The sequence below is a fragment of the Takifugu rubripes genome, chromosome 6, assembly GCF_901000725.2.
Source record: "Takifugu rubripes chromosome 6, fTakRub1.2, whole genome shotgun sequence".
NCBI lineage: Eukaryota > Metazoa > Chordata > Actinopteri > Tetraodontiformes > Tetraodontidae > Takifugu > Takifugu rubripes.
In genome coordinates this window covers 8,749,742-8,766,293 of record NC_042290.1, presented here as the reverse complement: position 1 = coordinate 8,766,293, position 16,552 = coordinate 8,749,742, and the positions used below count along the sequence as shown (strand labels likewise).

At 46.6% G+C, this 16,552-nt stretch overlaps 2 protein-coding genes across 5 annotated transcripts; one reads left to right on the top strand and one right to left on the bottom strand.

Annotated features, from left to right (window-relative positions):
• Window positions 1-75: 75 nt before the first annotated feature.
• On the bottom strand, window positions 76-13,171 carry zfyve16 (zinc finger, FYVE domain containing 16). 4 transcript variants are annotated; one of them, XM_029837820.1, is made up of 19 exons: window positions 12,932-13,171; window positions 12,057-12,145; window positions 11,217-11,325; window positions 9,013-11,066; window positions 8,044-8,140; window positions 5,883-6,056; window positions 5,665-5,804; window positions 5,369-5,585; window positions 5,177-5,299; window positions 4,934-5,089; window positions 4,635-4,859; window positions 4,284-4,366; window positions 3,921-4,025; window positions 3,690-3,840; window positions 3,525-3,605; window positions 3,287-3,449; window positions 2,921-3,026; window positions 2,659-2,835; window positions 76-2,572 (listed from the first exon to the last, which is right to left on the bottom strand). In XM_029837820.1, the coding sequence occupies exons 3-19, from the start codon at window positions 11,284-11,286 to the stop codon at window positions 2,414-2,416; spliced, it is 4,281 nt and encodes a 1,426-aa protein (XP_029693680.1). In that variant the 5' UTR covers window positions 11,287-11,325; window positions 12,057-12,145; window positions 12,932-13,171; the 3' UTR covers window positions 76-2,413. The 4 variants fall into 4 exon arrangements, with proteins under 4 accessions (XP_029693680.1, XP_029693678.1, XP_029693679.1 ...); XM_029837818.1 differs by having other exon boundaries at window positions 12,057-13,171; XM_029837819.1 differs by having other exon boundaries at window positions 11,217-12,145.
• Window positions 13,172-13,815: 644 nt separating this feature from the next.
• On the top strand, window positions 13,816-16,499 carry LOC101070351 (ubiquitin-conjugating enzyme E2 L3-like). Its single transcript, XM_003965353.3, has 4 exons — window positions 13,816-13,961; window positions 14,893-14,988; window positions 15,072-15,258; window positions 15,426-16,499. The coding sequence occupies exons 1-4, from the start codon at window positions 13,935-13,937 to the stop codon at window positions 15,578-15,580; spliced, it is 465 nt and encodes a 154-aa protein (XP_003965402.1). The 5' UTR covers window positions 13,816-13,934; the 3' UTR covers window positions 15,581-16,499.
• The last annotated feature ends 53 nt before the right edge of the window (window positions 16,500-16,552 follow it).

Here is a 16,552-nt window from a genome sequence, read left to right as displayed (position 1 = left end):
AAAAGCCGTTTGTAATCCTTGGGTTTCTGGCCGGTTGCAGTTTATTGCTAAAAGTGATATAGAGGGAAGCTGTAGTACAATGTAATAAAGTTTTAATAGAGTAGATTGCTTTGAAATCAAAGAACATTTGACCCTTAAACGATCCATTGCCCAGTTTGGTTTAGATGTCAGAACTGGACATACTGGGAAATGTGTTATCACTTCTCCCAGTAGGCAAATTTTATGGCAGGAAAATACAAAGTTGACCGGAAAAGAAATGGTCAGCAGTTTCCATAAAACTCATTTTATTCTTTAAATACATGATCAGGAGCCAGAGATCACCCAGAATAAAGCTGGTGCTTTTGAATAAATAGATTAACGCACGAGTCATTTCGACATAATGGCATTTAGTTTGAATCAACGCAGGAAGATTTTTGATTGCCTCTAAACTGAGATTTGGTCCAAAATAAAAATCGAAATGAGCCGGAACAATGTGTTTTTGCACAGGCAGGAGATATCAGACATGAACTTTGTCAAGATCAATCGCGTCCTTGAGTGATCGATCGAGGTTGGGAACTTATTTGCACAGCAGGTGAAATATGTTGACTTGCCCCCATTTAAGCATCAAACTGGGGTAAGTTGATGCTGCGATAATGACGTTTCATCTTGGGGGTGTTCAGAACTGCAGAACTCATTTGGAAAACCCCAAAAGTGAAAGATGAGATGAAGAGGCACAAACAGAGAGAAGGATGAGGTGAACAGAGCTCTAAAACTGGACAACTGGTCATGAGAGACGGATAAAAATATATTTGATGAGTAGATCAGATGAGTAGTGTCGCAGTGGTGACGTGAGCGGCGTCTAGCGGCCACGGGGAGGTACTGCAGCCAAGAGCTAATGATGTTGACCTTTGCAGGTAGATTTATTAAGGTGATCTTTAATTATTTTATGATTAGTTAAAGTCTATTTGCTGAAGATCAAGTTTTCACACTAATAAACATGTAAAGTTCCTTATATTTGCTCGCTACTTTGGTTTAGTGATGTTAGTATTGAATGTTTGCTTTAAAATGTCAGTTAAATTGTGATCCAATGCGAGAACTGGAGGGTTAATGGAAGATATAAAACTCCTTTTGAACATTTCTATATTTCCCTGCACAAGCCAAACAAAAAAGACCCGACTGCATTAACAAACATAGATTATGTCCTCATTAAAAATAAGAATATTCTGTCCATCAACAATGAGAAAAATAGCTTCAATTAAAAACAGTTCCAGACATACGATTCTCTGCACACATATGGGAAGGCTAATGAGGATGCTTCTTAGAAAAGGACTGTGGACAAGTTCTGATGGGCTGTGGAATGAGGAAGGAGAAAACAGGTGAGGTAAATGAAAGAGTAAAGTTTTCATCCACCCCAAGTAAAGCTGCTGTGAAAACACTTTTATAACACTCATAATACATTTTCTGGGGTCCTGAGAAGGTTGCCGTTGACCTCTGGGAGACCAACAACACGTGTTCTAAATAAACACCTGACTGAGCTTCGAGATGAGCTAATAAGAGTCCGTTTTTTCCACTTATTCTTGGAACTTGAAGAAATAAAAATTGCCAGTTTTGAACAAATCATTTGAAACGAGGAAAAGTTGTGAGATGATCCGCTGTGAAACAAAGTTCTGATCACTCTAGAAACACATCGTGTCGGTGAGTCCAGAAAAGTCATTGGCATTAAATTAAAGCTGGAACATAACAGAGTGGGTTTCTCCTTTAATCTGATGACTCCCTGATGAGGTGTGATTTCACATTTTGCTTGACATTAAAATGAGGATTTGAACCATTTTTCAAATATGTGAACCCTAAATGTTGTCATCCAATGCTTGTTCTGAAACAAGTTTGAACGGTGATTTTGCAAATTAACACATTTCAACCAATGAGTTCATTAAGTGTTGTCAGTTAACGACTGAGAACAAAGACAGAGGGATATTTTCACAGGAGGCTCCCGACTCTCATATGAGATCTGACCTCCTTCGAACCCCAGTGGTGGCTATTCTCACTAGCACCTGATCACGTGCGTCTCCCCTACTGCGCTGGGTTCATTCATCACCTCATTCAGTAATAATAAAATATATTCAAAACATCCAGAGGGACACTTCTTCTCTAGTGTCTGCGGGGAAACATTCACTGAGGCGCTCCAGCGAAGAGTCAGGAAGGCAGAGCAGGAGAAAACACAATCTGGACTGGCTGCACGTCTTCCTTTAGTGTTACGCGTCTATTAAAGCAGCTTTGGTGAGCACAAAAATGTCGATTAAACAAGTTCCTTCACAGACAGTCCACCACACCAAGTTCACAATCTTGCCTCTGGAGGGAGGACGCTGTCGTGGGGCCGACAGCAGCGTCTCTGTCTGCTACCTTTTGTTCGTAGAGTCCGACACACTGTGGCGCGTTAGATGGAGTGTGTGATGTAGAACGTGAACTCCATGTCCATGGCAGTCTGGGGCACGCTGGCGCTACCTCCGTGGATGACGGGGATCAAGGCGCCGTCCAGCTCGTTCATGTAACGCTGGGGCAGCAGCCGGCCCCCACAGCCGGCCTGGTACTCCACCTTAAAGAGGACAGAGAAGAAGAAAGTTGGTCCTGGCTGAGAAAGGCGATTTAAAAACAGCGATTCAGGGTTTGCGGCGGCGCTACCATGTCAGCCTGCGTTGAGATGCGGAGAGAGAGCGAGTTGATGCCAGCGGAGGCGAGAACGGCGAGATGAGGCGTCAGGGCGCTGCAGGCCGCCAGGGCGATTTCCTTCTGGAAGCCGCTGCAGGACGACAGCACCGACTCGAGGCTGCGGTCCAGAGTTTTGAGCTGGTAAAACACCTGCGGGGACGTCGACGCGGGCGCCGGAGTGTGAGAGCGAGACACTTCGCTGCAAACGTTGGTTTCATTCGGGAGCGGCTCTCACCTCGGTGCACCTGATGGTTCGTCCGTCCGACTCAAAGTCGGTGTCCTGCAGCACTCGCACGCTGCGCACGCCGTCCAGAGGCCTCCCATCCACGCCACTGGTTTTACTGCAGAAAAACCCAGTCACACCAGTAATAATGGCTGGTAATATTGGACCGGATCTGGTCAGCGTGTGTGTGATACATGTTTAGGAAAACTCTGAAAATACTCCAACCATTTACGCATAAAACACTCAAACAGAATAAATATTTGAGAAAGTTTGAAGTTCTATGAAAGTCAGTGGAGTTTGCGTGGTGTCACAGTGTAAACAGCCGTGGAAACACACTGTCTGTGCAAGTGTGTGTGTGTTCTGGGGCAGTTATTTTACCCTCTGTTGACAGGTGAACTCCAGTCGACCCAGCGGACAGTGACGTTCTCCCGGACCTCCCCTCCGTCGTTCCTGCCACAGGGTATGTGGAAGTCGGTCTGCTCCCTCAGGGCGGTGCGCAGGGACTCCATGGTCTCGGGAGGAATTTGCACCATTAAACCGTCTGTGGCGAAAACACGAACGCTGCTCAGAGAACAAACATTGACTAAGCTGGAGTCTCATTGTTGATTAACTCTACCTTCAACAATGCTGGACTTGGCGATGAAGCCAGAGGAGGCTTTCAGGGCTCCGTTGAACACCACGAAACTGGCTCCAGTCACTGTGACCACAGATTGACGAGGTTTCAAACACTAATTTCCTGTATCGTGGAGATACAGAGTGACCAGCAGCCAGCATAGCTCACCTGTGCGGGTCTTCCCGGGCATGCTGCTGGCCTGGGTCTGGTAGCTTCCCTCCTCGTTCTGGAAGCACACCAGGTGAGAATCGGCCTCTGTGCTAAAATGCGCCCCGATGCTGATGACGTGTTCGTTGGACACATTTACGACCCTCTGCATCTGCAGGACAAACACCGGTGAAAATAGAAATCATTTCTCATTAGAGAACGTACTGAAGTGTATCTTTAGGGCAGCCTTACGTCGCTGTAGCTTGACTTTGGAATGTCGATATAGATGTGACCCATCTCCATGTGGATCCTCAGACCCTCCACCACAGAGAGGCTGTACTGGTAATTCCTCAGGTCCTGTCCGCACAAGATTCAATCTCAGCATGCTGTGACACTGCACCAGAGTTCCTCTCAGGAAATCACAGTTAATCGCATCTCAAATGTCGCGTGTCGCTAACAGTCCTCGTATCGAGGGAATTGTCTGACCCTGAAGATGAATTAACGACAGTCAGGACGCACTCAACTGCTTAACGAAGTGTCTGCAGAGGAATTAGCGCCGCAAAGTAAATGATGACGGGCAAAAAACACATTGACAGCAGGCGCTTCAGTACTTACAGCCAGTAAATTCATGATGGTATGGCCCGTCTCGCGAAACACGGACTCTCGAAAGCGGACACTTATCAGTGGAGTCGGATACACTGCAGCAAAACAGACAGAAACCAGATCGTCAACCACTTGACAGCTGAAATTGAGTCGGGTAGAAAGCATTTATAAACCAACTGACGAATAAAACGACAAACCACACTGATCATTTGGACAGAAATGCTCAGTTAGTCATTTCAGTTTTCTATGCACACTCCAGAAACTGTGACGTATATTTGCATTTAAACAGCATTTTCAATTCGGCTTTAATTGGAGAGAAACTCTTCATAAGGACAGAGACGATAGCACGCGTCTGAAACAGACCGTTGTATTCAGCTCCGAGCCGCAGAAGGAGCCTGATTGGAAAGACTTTAGCCCAGGGCACCTCCAGTTTCTGGATGAGCAAGCCGAACAGGAAAGGCTGGGAGGGCAGAGTGAGGCCATCCAGAGGCTGATAGGTAGGAGAGAAGAAGAGCATTCCGGCGTGGTCCTTACTGCCCAGGAACGTGCTCGTGAATGTCACGTTGTCCAATTCCTCCAAGAACTTCCCTGAAACACGAGAACATGATGGTGACGCCACCATTTCACGTGAATAATGAGACAGGCCCCGTGAGGCCGCCCACCTTTCTGAGCTTCCTGGTAAATGTTGAGATATAGTGAGAAGAGGTCTTTGGGAAGCACTTTCTCATCTGGCAGACACTCCAACAAAAACACCAGCTCTTTCTGACCCAGAGCCTGCAGCCCGGTGGAGCCGAAACACCAGCACTGTCGACCGGAACCTGCTGGCCCAAATGAACCCGGTGTTGCAAACACTTGCTTGGGTTGTTTGTCTGGTCAAAATGAGCGTTGGGATGTTTTCTACTCACATGTAACCAGTTTGACATTAACAAGCAGGTTGGCATTCAGGGCAAAGGTCAGAGGTCGGGGTCCTCCCTCGGCTAATAGGTGCAAAATCTGACAGGGAGCAGGATTTTCCTCCACCAGAACATCTGAACAAATGATTGTTTGGGTTGGAACTCTTCCACACACGGCCTTGTCTACTTGTTAGAAACACCCACCTCCTGCTTCATCCTCTCCAGTGATGATGAGCAGAGGGGGGAGTTCCTCCTCATTATTTGGCAGCAGACTGGGTACTTTCTCCACCGAAGAGCCGAGTCCACAAAGCAGGGCGTAGTCCCAGGGTCCAGACAGCGGCGGTCGGACGACCTCTGCAGCCCCCGGGCCTTCTGGACAAGAGGAACCCCCATCGACACCCTCCAACTCTGCCGAACTGGGCTGGAATCAAAGGGTTGATGTAGTTTATTTTCTGGACTTTGTGAGTGTGGGGTTGAGGAGTTCTGATGGGGGCCCTTACTGCTGGTTGGTCAGGAGTGACGCTGCTGAACTCCTGTGAGTCTCTGCGGCTCGTCACGGACAGTTTGGATGTATCTGCCACCTCCCCGTTGGGTAAGATGCCATCAGCAAACCAGACACGCTTCTGTTCACGAGGACAACCTGAAGATATATTGATTTAAGGAAACTGATCAAAGTGGAGTGAGGATGGGGTATTTGGGGATTTCAGAGCGATCCTACTGTCGTTTGGGTGCTTGAGGACAGACACGGGCACCATGACCGTCGGCGGGGGAGAGTTGAGGGTGCCAGCGGCTCGGGCCTGCTGCAGAGGCGGGATGGTGCTGCAGTACTCAGACGGGATGTTGGGATTCGGACTGGGACCCACAGGACTCATCATGCGCTCCAGGGCCTGAGCTACAAGGAAAGAGATGGGTTTAATTTTAGCACACTCATATCTTCACTACGATTAAATTTTTATTTTTTACCTCATGACTGATGGATAAACACAGGCATGGAAGCTCCACTCTAAAATACGACAACCTTTTGTCACTCCAGAGGAGTCTTGATTTGAACTATTTTTATACCTTATGAAGTATTTCAGTGGTCAAAAGAAAGGCTCGCCTCTCAAAGTACTTTTTTTAAATTTAGCCATTAATGTAGTTTCAGATTAGTCCGATGCAGCTGAATAGCTCTATTCTTTTGAAGACAACATTCACATGATATGCCTGCAAGTCTTTCTGCTCACAGAATCATTTTCTTTTTACTAATAAATGAACAGAGATGTTCTTGTTTCATTTCCTGGCCGGTTCTCTGACACGCTTGTGTGATTTTACAAAAGGTTGAGAAATTGGCATTTGGTCGTTTATCTAAAGCACAGTGTGAATTAAAGATGACGATACCTGAAGGGAGCCAGGAATATACATCCCATAAGGGAGGTGCAGCGCTGGAGCATGCCAACGCTCCCCAGAACAAACTAGCTGATTCAGAACCCAAACACAGTCTGACGCAGCAGTACCCTCCTGTAGCTCCTGGTGCCAGTTTAAGGACTGGTGATGGCTGGAGCAGCAAGATCAGAGATTTATAACTCAACCCTGGCGTTTAAATGATGTGGCGCAGAAGAACGAAGGTCGCCGCACACAGGACAGGCACGATTCCTCATTCTTTCACAGGAGATATTGGCATGGCTAAATGGACGAAGTCCAATACAGCTTTATTGATTTGTCATGCACTGAAGAACTAGAGTATAGCTCAAAATAGCAGACATGCAGCCACGAGGAAACAACCTGATCCCCGGATAAAATCTCCAGGTACTTACAGACTATTACAATAGCAACACAAAAGGAAAAGGCAGAGGAACAGCTAGAGATAATCCATCTGTGATCCCATTTGAGGTCGTCAGTAACACACTGACTCATCCACATCCTAAGTTTAGCTAATAAGGTGTGTCACAGCCGAATGACTTACAAATACAGTAAGAAAAATCCTGCTGCAGTAAAGTCAGACTGCATATCAAGAGCATTGATTCATCTTACCTCATGACTCCTCTTTTAACATCCACCCAACCTACATAGTTGCAAGTTTACTCCTCATTCAAACTTAAAACATTCCCATTCCCGGTTCTCTGCTCCTCTCTTATGTCCATGGAGATGTTTTTAGCTGCAGTAGCCTGTTAGCTTTGGGTCAGACTGCCTGCCGTGAGCCTCACATACGGCAAGCTGCTCTGATCGAGAAGGTGGAGAGTCGGGAGGAGAAGAAAAGGAGGTGACGGGGGGGGGGGAGCATACGTCACACTGCTCCAGTGTGAACCGGCTGCAAAAATTGGATCAGCTTTTTTTTCTCCCCCCTTGTCTTAATTTAGACACAACGTGTGAGCATTACACGGGGGCTGCGGGCAGGTCCTGCAGCTCAGGCACACAATCAAGGATGAGTGCCAGAGTCCTGTAATAACTCTCCTCCCTCCCTCTACCCATCCATCCATCCATCCATTATTGGCCCTCCCATCTCTCTCTCTGACCATGCTGCAGTCTTTACTATGTAAACACACAAACCACAGCCACCAGCCATCTGAAAAACACCAACAGAGACTGGCCCATTTTCTTAGTTTCTACCCATGGAAGAATGAAACTGAGGAATGATGTCTAGTGGAATTAGTTTGGGTGTATTCTGCATCACCATAAATATGCTGGTGTCTCTTCTAAAGGGAACAACTACAAAATAGTCCAACAAAGTAAAAATGGCAGAAATCTATCCAAAACTAAATCTATCCTAAAACTAATCCTATTCTGCTGCAATGGAAATAAAATAGAAGAATGAACACAAGAAATCACATCTGCAAACATGCTCGCTGGGAGTTGACCTTTGGCATATACCTGCATAAACCTGGGCATACTTTGGGCCTCACCTCTGTTTATGGAATCAAAGCAGATGAGGCACACACGAGCCTCTTTCTCCAAGTACTTGAGCTTACACTTCCTGTTGCAGCACACGGCGCAGTAAACCTGCCACAGAGGAGAGAGAGCGCACAATCAAATGCACAGCAGCAATAAATCCACACAACACAATCATACAGCAGAATTTATAGCAGTCAGTTCCCCCATCTAGACCTCAATGTGAAATAAAACCTGTCCCCTTGAATGCTTTGTAAATCACTGATCTTGAGAGGAAGTGCGTCTATCTTTAGCCAGTGCAGCTCAGTAAATCTGGACTGAAAAAACTGCTGTCTCATGCGCCCCACATCTGCAAATCCACTGTGCTAAAACTGGCTCTGGGTTCTAATCTCTTTCATTTAAACGCCGGGGAAACCAGTGCACACCACTTTCACTCCCGTTTCACATCGCGCGGGACCCTTGGTGCTGGAGACAGGAAAAAAAGCCGACAGGACATGGGAGAGCTGGCCGGTGGAAGCGGCAGATGGTGGCGCAGCGTCCGCCGGTCACACGGGGACGTTCATCACAGAGATGTCGCACACAATGTCGTTATAAAGTCATTATGTACCGACGGATTCTCTTGCATAGAAGTGATTAGATCCCCACAAGAGGTTTGTGTAGTTCCAATAAAAGGACAGACAAATGAAAATACATTTGAAATTAATCTCCTCTCTAATGCCGCTGAACATGAAAATATCTCAACCTTATTTTAGTGGTTTGGTTTCTATTCAGACCATAATACCACATCCTGCTGGACAATCAGACCTTTTGTTATGTGCCCTCATCCCTGAAATACCTATTTAAACCCTGTAGGCTATATTTAGCATAATAATATTCATAAAACATAAGATGAAAAGTGGTGATGTTGGCTAATTTCTAAAGTTTTTAAGAAGAAAAAGGAAAACGATCTATTCTATGAACTCGAACACATCTACGACACTCACTTTTCCACATGCTCGACAGTGATGTCGCCTCTTAGTGAAAGTGAACCTCTGGCTGCAGTTCATACAGTTGGGAGCTTCCGAGTCAGGCACCCACGAAGGCTGCCTGCTCCCCAGCTCCTCTGCTCCCTCACTCCTCCTACCCGCCGGCCCGGCACCATCCGTTGGTGGCTCCCCGGGGTAAGGTGGGGGTTCTGAAAGCTCATCAAACCCCACGCTGTACTCCTCGTGCTCCGGGGTGGAATGGAAAGAGTTGGAATGCTCCCCTGTGAGACTCGGGCTGGTCAGTGACATCTCGCCATCCTCTGCTACGTTGGTGTCCTTTGTAGCTCCGCTGATCCCCTGAGCCTGGTCCTCTCCTTCTTCCCCTGCTGGTGGAGGTCTAGAGGTTTGGCAGTGTAGCTGTTTAGGTCTTGCTCCTCCATAGGAGGGTTGGTGGTTTGGGCTTCTGTGCTGGGACTGTAATGTGTTGCTGGTTGAAGAATGGCTTAATAGTGACGTGACATCGGATTCATCATCGCAGGGTGTGCAAGGATCCTGCAATGCTGATGGAGCACCAGAGTTCAAGGTTCCCTCCACACGTAATATTTTGTCACTTTCTGGACACAGCAGACCCTCCACGTCCTCCTGTCCACTGCCACGTCTCCTCAGGTCCGCTTCGGGTCTGCTCTCCGGATCTTGATCCGTTTCCTTGAGTCTCTCGGGCCCATTTAACTCCGCAGAGCCCGAGCAACAGGAAACCCTGCTACCCTGCTCTGCCTCGGCGTGCGCCTGCAGGAATGCATCCAGCTCCTCGTCGGTGACCAGCAGCTCAGCCTGGTCACTCTCGGGCAGATACTCAAAGCCGAACTCTGACGGTTCGGACGGGCTGGTGCACTCGCAGGAAACAAGGTCGGCAGAGGGGACGACGGCAGAAGGTTCAAGACTGGGACGCTGCTCCTCTGGCGACACCCTGCCCTCGACAACCGCCTGGCCGACAGGATCTGACGAATGAACGGGCTGTTCAGAACAGGACCCGTCCTCTCCAGCTCCCAACGCTGCCGAAGCGTCAGCTTCAGTGCTCTCAGAGACGTCTGCCTCTCCAAGCTCCTTTGTGGCCTGTTCGGAATCATCTTTGACGGTCACTGGGTTCACCAGAGCTCCACATAGAGACACAGCTAAAGGCAGGCATGATAAGATAACCGGGTCACTGTCTGAGTTCTCCGCTTTTAAGACTTCAGGAGGCTCTGTGTCGCTTCCATTCAAGGCTTTTTGTGACTCCTCTTCCTTAGTGGTTGAGGTGGTAACTCCCTCAATGCTACAACCAGGCAGAGATCCATGTGGTTCACAACAGTCAGAGTTACTGACTGGTCTCTTCGCACAAGTCGCCTCCGCATCCTTGAGCTCCTCCTGAAGAGCCAACGCAATGGTTGCTGGTGACTGTGGAACACCCGTGGACTCGGAACTCCTCTCTACCGCTGCAGGAAGAATCACATCCAGCAGACTCAGTGAAGCGGAGTATTCGCCATTCGGCTCGTGGGAATTCAACCCCAGCAGGTCGTTCTTCTCTGCAGACACGTGCTCCTCGTTATTGTCAGCACTCTGGTTCAGCCATCCTTGCTGTTCCCCTTGTCCAGGAACCACAGGGCAATCAAAGTCCACAAGAAGGCCCTCCTCCTCTTCCATCTGCTTCTCTGCCGCATCCAGCTCACTGAAAGCATCGTGGCTGTTGGCCCTGACCAGGATGGCCGAGCTGGTGTCGTTCACAAGGTCGCACACGGGCTTTAGAGCCCTATCCGGGCAGGGGGGAGCGGCGCTCTTAGCTGGCCTGCGATCCACAGATGAGAGAAGATCTACTGTGGTAAGGGGTTGACCTTTGACCTCCCTGACATCGGCGCTGCAATGGCTCCGACCGCCAGAGCTGTCGGGAAGACTGCTGGCAGAGCCATAATGAAGAGAGTTGAGGTCAGGGAGGTTAAGGGGGGCAGAGGGGGGCTCAGAGGGTAAACACTGAGAGCCCAGAGAGTAGAAGGGGTACGCAGAAGGCTTCAGGAACACCGGCTTGCACTCAAGCTCTTCTGCCAGGAAAAACAGATATTTGGAAAAGAAAAGAGGTAGACTTATCAGATTATATGGCATTATAAAAAAAAAAATCAGAAGAGACGGGCAGACACAATGAGCACAGTCCATAATGTTGTAAAGTTCATAATGTTGCAAACTTCATTTACCTGTATTGAGTTCAAAGTCATCAAGGAGTTTGTCCAAATCACACACAGCCGCCTTAAAGAAACTGTCCATGCTGCTCTACCGCAGAGGGCCCGATACCCTCTCTAATTCCTAAAAAACAGGATGGAATGTCAGAACATTAGAGGCACAAAATGGAAGCACAAATTCATGCAACGCTTTTTGTCAGCTAGCGCAGCGCCACCAGTTTCTGTGTTAATGTAAAACTCTCCTTAAGAAAAGCCATTCAGGTCACTTGTTGACACATTAATCCAGTCTGACGAGCATGTAAAAAAGTGGTCTGTGAGCTTTAAAACTATCACATCAAGTAAAAGTAAAAAACAATCTTTTAATAGGAAACCAATCGATGAGCCAACGCCAGTGAGTAGCTTTTATATACAAGAATGTTCTTTACATTGGACCATTATGTAGTTAAAATACACATAACTGTAAAAAGTTCAAGCATTTACTGAACACAGCAGCTCCATTAACAGAATACCATCAATCAGCAGGGATTATTATGGGCAACAGCCCCTAATTAACTTGCTCTAAAGAGTGCCTTATTTACATTTTAATTACTGAAGTGCTTTAAGTAAAGAATAGATGTTGCTAGGCACTGGCCGCAACGCAATTCAATTCCCTTTGTATTGTTTTTGTGTTCATCAAGTTGATGTAATAAAAAAAACCAAACATGAAAATTGTCCATTCGTTCAGCGTGACGTGACTGTGCATGTGATGAACCGTAGAAACTTGTGCAGACGAATCAACTGATGTGGGCCCTGCGGCGGCGCTTTTCAGAGAGGCAGGATCGTCTGAAGCCTGCCAAAACACCAAAGAGCAAACACCTCCTGCACGTCCACAGACTCCCAGAGCAGAACTTCTCCTTTGCGTCCTCGTCCATCTGGGTGCTGCCGTCTCACACTTCCTAATAATCCTGTCCACTCGTGGATGGGAATGAGGAAGTCAGTTTGACAAATGAAATCAAATCTTATCCGAAGACCTGCAACTTCTCTAAAAATCAGAGTGTCACTCCGTCATTTGAGGTAGAATTAACAGAGCTATTGCCAGCCAACGCTTGCATGTGCAGGCACTCAGCAGCAAACTCAGCCTTTTATGATCTGCTCAAATTCCCTGCTGGTCAAATGTGGATCAACATGCTAAATAGCAACCGACAACATCCGCTAATAATGTTTACCATCCCATTCTAAAGCAGAAAAACATGCCACGAAGTTCGTAGGTGACGGATTTCACTCATCCGCGGACGTCTCGACGCCTTCACTCTTTATGCCACTTTTAGACCTTATATCCGGATCTGAACTCATCGGTGTTTGCATTTATCAACACCGACGTAAAAGAGAGCGGCGGTGCACAACGATTGAAAGATATGAAAAATAATCATACGGGATTAAATAACTCAGAGGGCACAAGTGTAGACTAATCCAGCAGTGTTAGCAGCCGGGTAGCGTTAGCATTTACATTTTGTGGACAACGCTGATAATACTTGAGCTTCGGGCTTAATCGCAGAGGGGCTTGCGGACAAGAGTTTAACGCTCCGGATCATCATTTTACCAACAACCTGTTGTTTGTCACCTCGAATGAATGTGATGGGAGCGGGTGTAACCCCATTTAATCGCAGCCTCTGGCTTCATATTGGAGTCTTCGGCAAGCTAATAGAGCTAGCTTACTCTGGGCTGACCAGGTATGTTTCTGGATTCCTTACCAGGGCTGTTTTATTCCATATCTCCGGCGTCCGCAAACAAATATCACCACATTCTGCGTGGGAATACGACACATTTCCCCGCCGACCGGTGTCTCACTTTCCCCCGTCGAGTCCCCAGAGTTTGCAGAGACGCGAACATCAGCCGCTGGATTAGTTTTGTTGGAGATTTGTAAATTCTTCACTCAGGCGGCCATCTTGGATCGACTGTCGGAGGTCACCGAACGTGATCGGTTCTGTTGGCAAACACTCCCCGAATCGTTGAGAGGATTTCTCTCCCATACGAAGCCAATGGATCATGCGGCTCATTTCAACCGGAGCGGCACCATTTATTTACAATGCTTCATTATTCTCACGTCACTTTCATGCTATTGTAAACTTTGCTGGTGTACGCGTTAATTCGTTGAAAAAGAATCTAGTCTTGAAATCCTCCCTCTTGGATTATGCTGGATTAAAGCTATATCACCATGTTTATTTACACATGATCATAAATCCCCCTTCAGGTAATTATATCTTTTAATCTTAGGTTGTCGTTCCACATTTGACCAACAGGGGTCCTCAGTCTTAGGTCTGATGCAAGACTTTAGTTTTAGGATTAAAATTTGTAAGAACTTTGATTACAAAGGTTTACTCTTTCAACTGGACAAAACTTACTCAACTCTCTACTTTTACTAAATATGAAACTGAACAGAAAATCTTATGGTCTCTCGTTCAAATTTCCGTTTTTCCTGGAACCAATATCAAGTATTCTGTATCTCTGACTTTCCATAGTATTCAATATTGATAATATGAAATTCCATATCGATAATATGGAATTCAATATTGATCAAAATATATTTATATCAATAATATGGAATAGTAGTCAGGCACAACACCCGTTGTTAACACCCCTCGTCGGTAGGTGGCGATAATGACCAAGACGGCGGCGTCAGCCATTTAAAACTAAAACCAAAAGAAGCCGAAGAGAAACGCAAAGAAGCCGGAATAAGATAACGTCTGTTCCACAATGACTGCGACCAGGAGACTAGCTAGGGTAAAAAGAAAGCCAAATCATTTCGTTCTCGCTTCTTTGTCGTGTTTAGAACAATGTGGATGGTGTATGCGGGCCGTCGAAGTCGGCAAACCGAAAGAAAGCGTGTCCGCGTGTGCTCGATAACACGTAAAAGATAACGACGTCCGGCAGTCGGTGAATGTGGGGCAACTAGTTAGTTTGAGAGGCCGGCGGGGCGTGACTCAGCACTCGCTAAAAACTGCTCCGTTTACCACCAACTTTGTACATGTTTTTCCCGAGCTGAAGCTCACCGGAGGCCTTGTGAGAAGTGTTTGTGTTCCGCGTTGTCACGGTCTCGAGACGGAGCGAACGGACGTGTGATGCCGGATTAAATGTGCTCACTTTGTGTATCTTAAAGACGCGCCATTGTTAAAGTTCACATCGTTATTATCACGGACTGAGACTCTCCGCATACGATGTTATTTTAAAAAAAAAACTGGCACTTTTTGTTCTTTTCACGCTTTTGGTTTCGCTTATGGCCACAGACGGTGTGTGTGTCAGGGTTTTCCCGGGTGGTCTAACAAAAGAATTGGATTATCCTTAAAAACCTGACACTTATGGGATGTTCTTTTGTCATGTTTATCCCTACCAATGGCTTCCATCTTTTCTGTGTGCTGTGACACGTTTATTACAGCCTTACTACTGGCCCCTGTTGTTAAGTTGCTTTTAACTATTCCTAATGGGAAGTAACTAATGGTAGCTAGGTAAGGGTGTGCCAAAACACGGCTGTTCAAGTCGATGATGAGGGTTTATCTCGTTTAAAATAGCTCCAGGAAGGGAAGGAGCTCTGAGTAAATGCTGGTCAGCCTTTTAAAGGAAGGAAATTTCACCCTCCTGAGTTACTTTGACTCATATTCAACGTCAGGAATTTTCCATGGGATACAAGCCTATTTATTACTTTTCCTTGTTTCAGGAGCTTTCCGACCTCCGTGAAGCTGGGGTGAAGCATTTTTGCAACATTCAAGTAGATGAGGCGAACATGTTATGCTGGCAAGGGCTCATTGTTCCCGTAAGTGCTGAATGGGTTCAAACAAAACCGTCAAACACTTTTGATGTCTCCAGTTTTCCTTCATATGTTTTTGTTGTTCCCAGGACTGTGCTCCTTATGAAAAGGGAGCGTTTAGGATTGAGCTCACCTTCCCCGCGGAATACCCTTTCAAACCGCCAAAGATCACGTTCAAGACAAAAATCTACCATCCTAACATCGATGAAAAGGGTCAGGTGTGTCTGCCAATCATTAGTCCTGAAAACTGGAAACCGGCCACAAAAACTGACCAAGGTAAGGGACGCCATCTTGCCCTCGAGGTAACTCGTGTCAATTAACGTCATCGCTCATCAGCGGCAAGTGCTCGCAGCCAGACTGATTATTTACAAATGTCAACATGTAAGCTGTACGGTTTCCCGTTGGTGGCCCTTTAATAACGGAGATCCTTTTTTCTCTTCAAGTCCTCCAGAGTCTCATTAGTCTGGTGATCTCCCCTCAGCCGGAACATCCACTGAGGGCCGACCTCGCAGAGGAATACAGCAGAGATCGTGCAAAATTCATGAAGAACGCAGAGGAGTTCACAAGGAAACACAGTGAAAAGCGACCCATTGACTGATGACCCAAAATGTTGCCCACATGTTGGCCTCCTTTCTGTTCCTTGTTTAAAAGACCCACCCTTTTCTCAAACTCTGCAGACAACATTGAAATCCCCCCTTTTCGCATTCTTACAGCACTCTACAGCTCCTTCGTAACATGGGCTGTTTTATTTGCCAAAAAAAGCAGGACTTTTTGGCGTAAACAGAGACTCGGGTCCGTAGGTGTCAGCTTTGGTTTGGTAGCTTTCTAACGGTTTCTTTGGAGAAAAGAAAACAAGGTCTAATGTTGGAGTGCTGCTCTGCTTCATTAAAGGCTATATTATCTCCCTGATTAAACATCATTTGTTTACAGGTTTTAAAAATATTTTTCCTCACAAAATTCACAAAAAATATTTTCTTTTATTTTTTCCCTCCCGACGTATAAATTTGTGACCTTTATGGCGCAGAAGTGAGCAGAAATGCATCCACAGCGCAGTTTTTGTTGTGCGTCGACGTTTATTCAAGTTACTTCTCGGCTTCTGTGGAAGGGTCACGGCGCCCGTGAGCATTAGAACCTCCGTGGTTGTGGACAGTAATGCACTTTCTTTCATTTCCTGTATCTTTGAAGCACACACTGTTAACTCACAGCTGTTCTGATCTGAAGAAGCGATAGCTGGTTTCACCACAGCCTCCGCTGGTGCCCATCTTTAAATTCTAACCTACAGCAACATTGATCACAAGCGGATTGTTCCTATTGCAGTGTTTTCTGCCTGTGGTAGCTTGATGAGGGGAAAACCCCCACAAACAAGCCTCGAATCTGTTCTTTCTGCATTAAACACGACGTGACGGCTGATAAATCGCAACACGGAGGCGGACTCCACCTCCACGTGTATACGGCAATATGTCCAAGGATAGGTGGAGGAGCGGTCGTTACTAAATAAAGATTTGTGATGTGTTAAACCAGAGTAATGTGTTTATTGGGGTTCTGGGTTGTTTTTATGCCTTTTGAAAGT

What these genes read in the sequence shown, in the direction of transcription:
- zfyve16 (XM_029837818.1), bottom strand. Translation starts at nt 11,286, where the DNA reads ATGGACAGTTTCTTTAAGGCGGCTGTGTGTGATTTGGACAAACTCCTT. An exon ending in TCACTCCTGACCAACCAGCA is followed by an intron (nt 5,586 to 5,664) that starts GTAAGGGCCCCC and finishes CTTTGATTCCAG; the next exon opens with CCCAGTTCGGCAGAGTTGGA. An exon ending in AGTTCACCTGTCAACAGAGG is followed by an intron (nt 3,027 to 3,286) that starts GTAAAATAACTG and finishes GTTTTTCTGCAG; the next exon opens with TAAAACCAGTGGCGTGGATG.
- LOC101070351 (XM_003965353.3), top strand. Translation starts at nt 13,935, where the DNA reads ATGACTGCGACCAGGAGACTAGCTAGG. An exon ending in CGACCAGGAGACTAGCTAGG is followed by an intron (nt 13,962 to 14,892) that starts GTAAAAAGAAAG and finishes TCCTTGTTTCAG; the next exon opens with GAGCTTTCCGACCTCCGTGA. An exon ending in GGCAAGGGCTCATTGTTCCC is followed by an intron (nt 14,989 to 15,071) that starts GTAAGTGCTGAA and finishes TGTTGTTCCCAG; the next exon opens with GACTGTGCTCCTTATGAAAA.